Source organism: Coturnix japonica, unplaced genomic scaffold (assembly GCF_001577835.2).
Source record: "Coturnix japonica isolate 7356 unplaced genomic scaffold, Coturnix japonica 2.1 chrUnrandom694, whole genome shotgun sequence".
NCBI lineage: Eukaryota > Metazoa > Chordata > Aves > Galliformes > Phasianidae > Coturnix > Coturnix japonica.
Genome location: NW_015440058.1, coordinates 22,118 through 31,631, shown reverse-complemented (window position 1 = coordinate 31,631; position 9,514 = coordinate 22,118). Strand labels below are relative to the sequence as shown.

The window sequence follows — 9,514 nt, the reverse complement described above, 5'->3', positions numbered from 1 at the left end:
CTTTTCCTCGTGGGATTATGGGGGAGTCCGTGGGGACGTGGTATGGCGGTTCTATGGGGCCTGGAAGTATGGGATCTATGGGGCTGGATGGGGGGCTATGGGCTGGAATATGGGGTCTATGGGGCTGGATGAGCGGTCTATGGGCTGCGTTATGGGGGGCTATGGGGCTGATGGAGGTCTATGGGGCTGGATGAGCGGTCTCATGGGGCTGGATGATGGGGGGGCTATGGAGGCTGGATATTCGGGGTCGTATGGGCTGGTGGCGGTCATATGGGGGTTATGCGGGGGGGGTACCCGGGGTGGAGCACCACCCTCACTCATCTCCGGGGTCCCTGTTGTTGATGGGGGGATTGATGGGGGGGATTGGGGTGACACTGGATGGGGTTGTGCTGGGGGGTATTGGAGTTCCCTTTCAAGGGGGGATGTTGGGGTCACTTCAGTGCGGGGTTATTAGGGGTCCCGATCTATGGAGGGGGTATTGGCAGTTCCTTCATTGGTGGAGGGTATTTGGCGTCTCTTCAATGGGGGTATTGGGGTCACCTGGCTGGGGGGTATTGGGGTCATTCTCAATGGCGGGATTGGTGTCCATCAGATGGGGTTATTGGGGCCCATCACATGGGGCTATTGCGGGTCACTGTGTTCCTTCAATGGGGAGGTTATTGAGGTCAATCACTGGGAGGTGTTTGGTCCGCATCATAGGGGTATTTGGGGTTCCTTTCATGGGTGTATATGGGGGTCCCGTTCAATGGGGGCTATTGGCCGGTCACATCAATGGGAGGTATTGGATGGTCCATCCATGAGGGTGTATTGGGGTCATCCTGGGGCTATTGGGGTCACAATCAATGCGGTGTATTGGGGTCCCATCCATGGGGGCTATTGGGGTCACTGCTAGCCCCCTATTGCAGACCTGGTGGGGGCTCATGAAGCCCCTTATTGCCCCCATCAGGCCGCCTCGCGCTGGGGGTCGCGCCGGTGCCGCTCACTGGGGTCTCCCCTCCGCTCGACATCTCGCATTGCGTCATCACACTTTGGGGCTCGCGGGGGTCCGTCCCATTTGGGGGGGGGGGACTAACTGGGGGCTCCCCCCTCCCTCTAACCGCTATTTCTTCTCTTTGCGTTGCTCCCCACTCGATCCTTTGGCTTTTTTCTCTGCCGCCGCTTTGGATCCACGACCCGGATCCAACATGGCGTAAAGAACCGGAGCCTACGGGGATGGAAAAACCCCATTAAAACCCCATTAAAAACCACCCATTAAAACCCCACAGCCCCTATAGGGCGCCATTCACCCTATAGGGCACCATTCACCCTATAGGGCACCATTCATCCTATAGGGCACCATTCACCCTATAGGGCGCCATTCACCCTATAGGGCACCATTCACCCTATAGGGCACCATTCACCCTAATAGGGCGCATTTCAATTCCTATAGGGCACATATCATCTAATAACGGGCGCATTCATCCTATAGGGCACCATTCACCCTATTAGGGCAGCCATTCACCCCTACTAGGGCACCATTCACCTATAGGCACCATTCACCCTATAGGTTATGCCATGTCACCACGTATAGGGCACATTCATTTCCTTATAGGCACCATTCAACCCTATTAGGCCCATTACACCCTTCATAGGCGACCATTCACCCTATAGCGGCACCATTCATTCCTATAGGGCCGCCAATTCACACCTAATAGGCACCATTTCATCCTATAAGGGCCGCCATTACACACCTATAGGGCGCCATCACCCTTAGGGAACCATTTGCATCATATAGGGCACGCATTTCACCTATAGAGCACCATTCATGCCGTATAGGGCACCATTCACCCTATAGGGCGCCATTCACCCTATAGGGCACCATTCATCCTATAGGGCACCATTCACCCTATAGGGCACCATTCACCCATAACATCCCTATGTCCCTCCATCACCTGCGGCTGCGCGTTTGGACGCGTCCTTGGCCGATCTCTGCAGCTTCCCCTTCTCCATAGCACTACATGGACACAGACCCCATCAGACCCCATCCATAAGACCCCCCCGTGTTATAGGTATGGGGTGGGTCTGACCCTATAGACTGTTATAGGGCCGACTCACCTGAGCCGTCTCTGCAGCCCGGCCTGACGGCGCAGCAGCAGGAACGGAGCAGGTAAAAATGCAGCCACAATAGCGGCGAACCAGCAACAGCACCCGGCAAGATGATCGGAGCCAGCACCACCCATAGCCGAGGGGGACTTGAGGGTATGCGGTCAGCAATGGGTCGTGGCGGGGATATGGGATATGGATATGGATTATGGGAATATGGGACTATGGGAATACTGGATTATGGCGATATGGGGATATGGGATTGGATATGGGGATATGGGATAAGGGATATGGATTATGGGATATGGGATATTGGGATGATGGGATATGGGTATGGGGATATAGGGAGTATGATATGGGGATATGGGATATGGGTATGGGATATGGGGATATAGGGATATGGAGATATGGATTGGGATATGGGATATGGGATATGGGATATGGGATATGGGATATGGGATATGGGGATATGGGATATGGGATATGGGGATATGGGGATATGGGGATATGGGATATGGGGATATGGGGATATGGGGAATATGGAGGGTATGGGGGACTATGGGGATATGGGGGGGAATGGGGACTGGGGACATGGGGATATGGGTATGGGATATGGGGGATATGGGGTCGATATGACGGGGATATGGGTATGGGGACATGGGGGACATGGGGAACATGCGGGACATGGCGGATATGGGATATGGGGATATGGGACATGGGGAATATCGGGCAGATAATGGGGCATATGGGATTATGGGTATGGGGATAATGACAGGGATCAAGCAGGGAGAGCAGGGTGATGGGATGGGGGCTGTGACGTGGGGGTTCATTGGGGAATGTGGAGTGGGATATGGGACTATGGTATGGGGATGGGGACAGCAATATGGGGACATGGATGGCGTGGGGATAGGGATATGGGGATGGGGACCATGATTATGGGGATGGGCTGTGATTGTGGGCTATGGGCAGTATGGCGGACATGGTCATGGGGGCAAATTGTGGGGCATCAAGTGAGATATGGAGGGATCAATGGATGTGGTGGGGACATCGGGTTCACGAGGGGGCCATGGTGATAACAATATGGGGATGGGGGCTGTGATAATGAGGATGGGGGATTGTGGGGGACATGGGATTGGGGTGGGGACAGCAATATGGGGATGGGGGCTGTGATGTGGGGATTGGGGACCATGATATGGGGATGGGGACAAGTAACATGGGGATTGGGATGTGGTCGGTTGGGAATGGGCAGTGGATGGGGATAGGGGACCAATGATATGGGGGGGAACTGGATGGGCGTAGGGGACTGGGTGAGGGATGGTATGATAACAATATGGGGATGGAGGACTGGGATCGTGGGGTTGGGAGATGGTGGTGGGGAATATGGGTGGGGATGGGATAACAATATGGGGTGGGACATGGGGATTAGGGGACAATGATATGGGGATGGACGGTGGGAATGGGGACCATGAATATAGGGAATGGGGCCAGGCAATATCGGACAAATGAGATGGGGATGGGGACAGCAATATGGGACATGATGGGTGGGTGTGAGGTGGGGTGGGGATAATAAATATGCGGATGGAGTTGTGGGGTGGGGATGGGGACTGTGTATGGCGGATGGGGCCATGGTACTGGGATGGGGACAGCCAATTATGGTTGAACATGGATGGGGGACAGCGATATTGGGGATGGGGACAGCGCTATGGGGGTGGCAATGGGGTGGTGGGTTCCATACCCTTCTCTAGGACATAGAGTGTGACCTGCGAGGATTTCCCCACGATGTCGGGAGGGTTCTTGACGTCGCAGGTGAAGGTTCCGTTGTCGGTGTAGTCCAGGTTGTGGATGACGATGGAGCCGTCCTTACGCCGCGGGTTTCCCACCCACTCCATGCGCTCCTTGAAGGTCCCCACGTCATCGATGTAGGGCTGGCCCTTGGCGTAGTGGAATATCTGGGGGGAGAGAATATGGGGAGGGGTGGGTCAGTGTTTGGGTCAATGTTTGGGTCAATGTTGGGTCAGTGTTTGGGTCAAGATTTGGGTCAATGTTGGGTCAATATTTGGGTCAGTGTTTGGATCAATGTTTGGGTCAATGTTGGGTCAATGTTGGATCAATGTTGGGTCAATGTTTGGGTCAATGTTGGGTCAATGTTGGGTTAATGTTGGGTCAATGTTGGGTCAATGTTTGGCTCAATGTTGGGTCAATGTTTGGGTCAATATTGGGTCAATATTGTGTCAATATTGTGTCAATATGGTCAATATTGTGTCAATATTGTGTCAATATTGTGTCAATATGGTCAATATTGGGTCAATATTGTGTCAATGTTGGGTCAATGTTTGGGTCAATGTTGGGTCAAGGTTTGGGTCAAGGTTTGGGTCAATGTTTGGGTCAATGTCGGGTCAATGTTGGGTCAATGTTTGGGTCAATGTTGGGTCAAGGTTTGATCGATGTTTGGGTCAATGTTTGGGTCAATGTTGGGTCAGTGTTGGGTCAATGTTGGGTCAATGTTTGGGTCAATGTTGGGTCAATGTTGGGTCAATGTTGGGTCAATTTTGGGTCAATGTTTGGGTCAATGTTGGGTCAATGTTGGGTCAATGTTTGGGTCAATATTGGGTCAATGTTGGGTCAATGTTTGGGTCAGTGTTGGGTCAAATATTGGGTCAAGGTTTGGGTCAATGTTGGGTCAAATATTGGGTCAAGGTTTGGGTCAATATTGGGTCAATATTGTGTCAATATGGTCAATATTGGGTCAATATTGTGTCAAGTTTGGGTCAGTATTTGGTCAAGTTTGGGTCAATATTGGGTCAATGTTGGGTCAATGTTGGTTCAATGTTTGGGTCAATGTTGGGTCAAGGTTTGGGTCAATTTTGGGGTCAATGTTTGGGTCCTGGTTCGGGTCAAGGTTTGGGTCCCGGTTCGGGTCCTTACCGAGATGCTGTCCCTGCTGCCCTCGGCCTGGAAGTGCCACGTGATGGAGATGTCCTCTGAGATCCACTCGCTGGACCAGAAGCTGCAGGACAGGGTGACGTGGGAGCCCACGGTGCCGTAAACCTCCCGCGGGGTGTACACGTGGATGGCCAACGTGGGGGACAACCCTGCCAGGGACGGAGCTGTCAGCACCATGGGACGCCAACATGGCACCGGTAGAGCCACCAACACCATTGGGTCAATAGTATGGCACCAGTAGAGCCAGACATACACCAACATGGAATGGGTAGAGACACAATATCCCATAGGGACACCAGTATGGTATGGGTAGAGCCACCAACGCCATTGGGTCAATAGTATGGCACCAGTAGAGCTACAGTGTCCCATGGCATGGGTACAGCCACATTGCCCCATGGGGATACCAGTATGGCACGGGTAGAGTCACAGTGCCCTATAGGGACACCAGTATGGCATGGGTAGAGTCACAGTGCCCTATAGGGACACCAGTATGGCACTGGTAGAGTCACAGTGCCCTATAGGGACACCAGTATGGCATGGGTAGAGCCACCAACACCATTGGGTCAACAGCATGGCACCAGTAGAGCCAGACATACACCAACATGGAATGGGTAGAGCCACAATATCCCATAGGGATACCAGTATGGTATGGGTAGAGCCACAGTGCCCTATGGGGACACCAGTATGGTATGGGTAGAGTCACAGTGCCCTATGGGGATACCAGTATGGCTATGGGGACACCAGCATCGCTATGGGGACACCAGTATGGCTATGGGGACACCAGCATCGCTATGGGGATACCAGTATGGCTATGGGTAGAGCCACAGTGCCCTATGGGGACACTAGTATGGCACCGGTAGAGCCAGCAACACCATTGGGTCAATAGTATGGCACCAGTAGAGCCACAGTGTCCCCTGGGGGCACCAGTATGGCACCAGTTAAACCATTATCCCCATGGGGCCAACAGCATGGCACCAACCAATTGACCAGCCCCATAGGGACACCCACCAGCCCTATAGGGACACCTGCCAGCCCCATATGGACACCCGCCAGCCCCATAGGGACACCCACCAGCCCCATATGGACACCCACCATCCCCATAGGGACACCCACTGCCCCATACGGACACCCACCAGCCCCACAGGGACACCAACCAACCCCATACGGACACCCACCAGCCCCATATGGACACCCACCAGCCCCATATGGACACCCACCACCCCATATAGACACCCACCAGCCCCATAGGGACACCCACCAGCCCTATAGCAACACCCACCACCCCATATGGACGCCCACCATCCCCACAGGGACACCCACCAGCCCTATAGGGACACCCACCAGCCTCACAGGGACACCCACCAGCCCCATAGGGACACCCACTGCCCCATATGGACACCCACCAGCCCCATAGGGTCACCCACCACCCCACAGGGACACCCACCAGCCCCATATAGACACCCACCAGCCCTATAGGGATACCCACCAGCCCCATAGGGACACCCACCAGCCCCATATAGACACCCACCAGCCCCATAGGGATACCCACCAGCCCCATAGGGACACCCACCAGCCCCATATGGACACCCACCAGCCCCATAGGGACACCCAGCGCCCCATATGGACACCCACCACCCCATAGGGACACCCAGCGCCCCATATGGACACCCACCAGCCCCATACAGACACCCACCAGCCCCATAGTGATACCCACCAGCCCCATGTGGACACCCACCAGCCCTATAGGGACACCCAGCGCCCCATATAGACACCCACCAGCCCAATAGGGACACCCACCAGCCCCATATGGACACCCACCAACCCCATAAGGACACCCACCAGCCCCATAGGACATCCACCAGCCCTATAGGGACACCCACCAGCCCCATATGGACACCCACCAGCCCCATATGGACACCAGCTGCTCTGTGCCCCCATGTCGGCCCCACGCCAACGTCCCCAAGCGCCACCAAAGGGCTTTTGTTGTAGGGGACAATGGCTGATTGTTGTGGTGGCCATGGGGCCCCATGAGCCCTGTGGGATGTTCTGCACTTTGTAGGTTCTATAATCCCATGATCCCATGATCCTACAGCCCCATGATCTGATGATCCTATAGTGCTATGATTCCGTGACCCTATATGATCCTATGATCCTCTTATCACAGCCCTCTATGTTTCTATGAGTCTTCTGTGATCCTACAGTTCCACAACCCTACAGATCTGCAACCCTATAATTCCATATGACCCTACAGATCTGCAACCCTATAATTCCATATGACCCTACAGACCTGCAACCCTATAATTCCATATGACCCTACAGATCTGCAACCCTATAATTCCATATGACCCTACAGATCTGCAGCCCTACGATCCCATGATCCTATCATTCTACAACTCTATGTTTCTGTGACTCTACCATCCTATAACTCCACAATCCAAGTCCACGATCCCATAGCTCTACAACCCTACAGTCCCACCATCCTACAGATCCACAGTCCTGCAGCTCCATGATCCTACAGCTCCACCATCCTACAACCAATAATCCTACATCTCCATGGTCCTACAACTCCAAGACCCTTCATCCCTACGATCCCACACCTCCACAATCCCACACCTCCATGACCCTTCATCCCCACAATCCTACATCTCCAACACCCTTTATCCCCACAATCCTATAACTTCATGATCCCAAACTTCCAAGATCCCACATCTCCAAGACCCTTCATTCCTCTAATCTGATCTACCATCTCAATGATCCTACACCTCCCAAGACTTATCCTCTGATCCCACACCTCCAGTGAACCCACACGCTCCTGATCCTACATCTTCCAAGACCTTCATCCCCATGATCCTACATCTCCATTGATCCCTACCATCTCCAAGACCCTATTATCCCTATGTGTGATCCCACACCTTCATATGATCTCTCCATGATCCTATTTCCCCATGATCTACATCTCTGAGTAGTCACTACAACTCCAAGACCCCATATCCCCACGATCCTATGTCCCTACAATCCCACACCTCCATGATCCCATGTCTCCACGGTCACAACTCCAAGACCTTCACCCCTGTGATCCTACATTCCCACGATCCTACATCTCCATGATCCTACATCTCCACGATCCTACATCCCCATGATCCTACATCTCCAAGACCCTTCATCCCCACAATCCCACGCCTCCATGATCCTATATCCCCACGATCCTACGTCTCCATGATCCTACAACTCCAAGACCTTATATCCCTATGATCCCACAACTTCATGATCCTACAACTCCAAGACCCTTCATTCCCACGATCCCACAACTTCGTAACCCCATACGTCCATGATCCCACACCTCCATAATCCTACATCCCCATGATCCTACATCACCAAGACCTGTCATCCCCACAATCCCACACCTTCATGATCCTACAACCCCAAAACCCTTCATCTTCATAATCCCACACTTCCAAGATCCTACATCCCCACGATCCTACATCTCCATGATCCTACATCCCCAAGACCCTTTATCCCCATGATCCCACACCTTCATGATCCCACACCTCCATGACCCTTCATCCCTATGATCCCACACCTCTATGATCCTACATCCCCACGATCCTACAACTCCAAGACTCTTCATCCCCACAATCCTACATCTCCAAGACCCCATACCCCCATGATCCCACACCTCCATAATCCTATAACTCCAAGATCCTTCATCCCCATGATCCCACACCTCCACTATCCTACATCCCCACGATCCCACACCTCCATGATCCTATATCCCCATGATCCTACATCTCCAAGACCCTTCATTCCCACGATCCTACACCTCTATGATCCAACATCCCCACGATCCTACGTCTCCATGATCCTACAACTCCAAGACCCTTCATCCCCATGATCCTACATCTCCAAGACCCTTTATCCCCGTGATCCCACACCTCCATGATCCTATATCCCCATGATCCTGCAACTCCAAGACCCTTTATCCCTATGATCCCACACCATCATGATCCTACACCCCCAAGACCCTCCATCCCCCCACTCCCACCCCTCCACCACCCAACTCCAACCTCAACACCGACCAATGGCCCCCACCCCACACAGACCCCACCACCTCCATCACCCCCCATTCCCCCACTGCCCCCCATCCCCACATCCCCATACCCCATATCCATATGTCCCTATACCCATATATCCCCATGTCCCTCTCTATCCCCATGTTCCCATTCCCCCATATCTGTGTGTCCCCATACCCCATATCCATGTATCCCTATATCCCTCTGTCCCCATGTCCCCATACCCCATATCCGTGTATCCCTATATCTCTCTGTCCCCACATCCATGTGTCCCCACATCCCTGTACCCCCATATCCATGTGTCCCCATACCCCATATCCATGTATCCCTATATCCCTCTGTCCCCATATCCATATGTCCCCACATCCCTATACCCCCATATCCATGTGTCCCCATACCCCATATCCCCCCCCATCCCC

The 9,514-nt window shown here is 53.3% G+C and overlaps 1 protein-coding gene across 1 annotated transcript; it reads right to left on the bottom strand.

Annotated features, from left to right (window-relative positions):
* Window positions 1–1,099: 1,099 nt before the first annotated feature.
* MPZ (myelin protein zero) lies at window positions 1,100–5,730 on the bottom strand. The gene is given in 6 exon segments (XM_015851120.2): window positions 1,100–1,204; window positions 1,936–1,993; window positions 2,095–2,131; window positions 2,134–2,226; window positions 3,812–4,031; window positions 5,008–5,730. Coding segments are annotated over 6 exon segments (927 nt in total). The 5' UTR covers window positions 5,422–5,730.
* Between the last annotated feature and the right edge of the window lie 3,784 nt (window positions 5,731–9,514).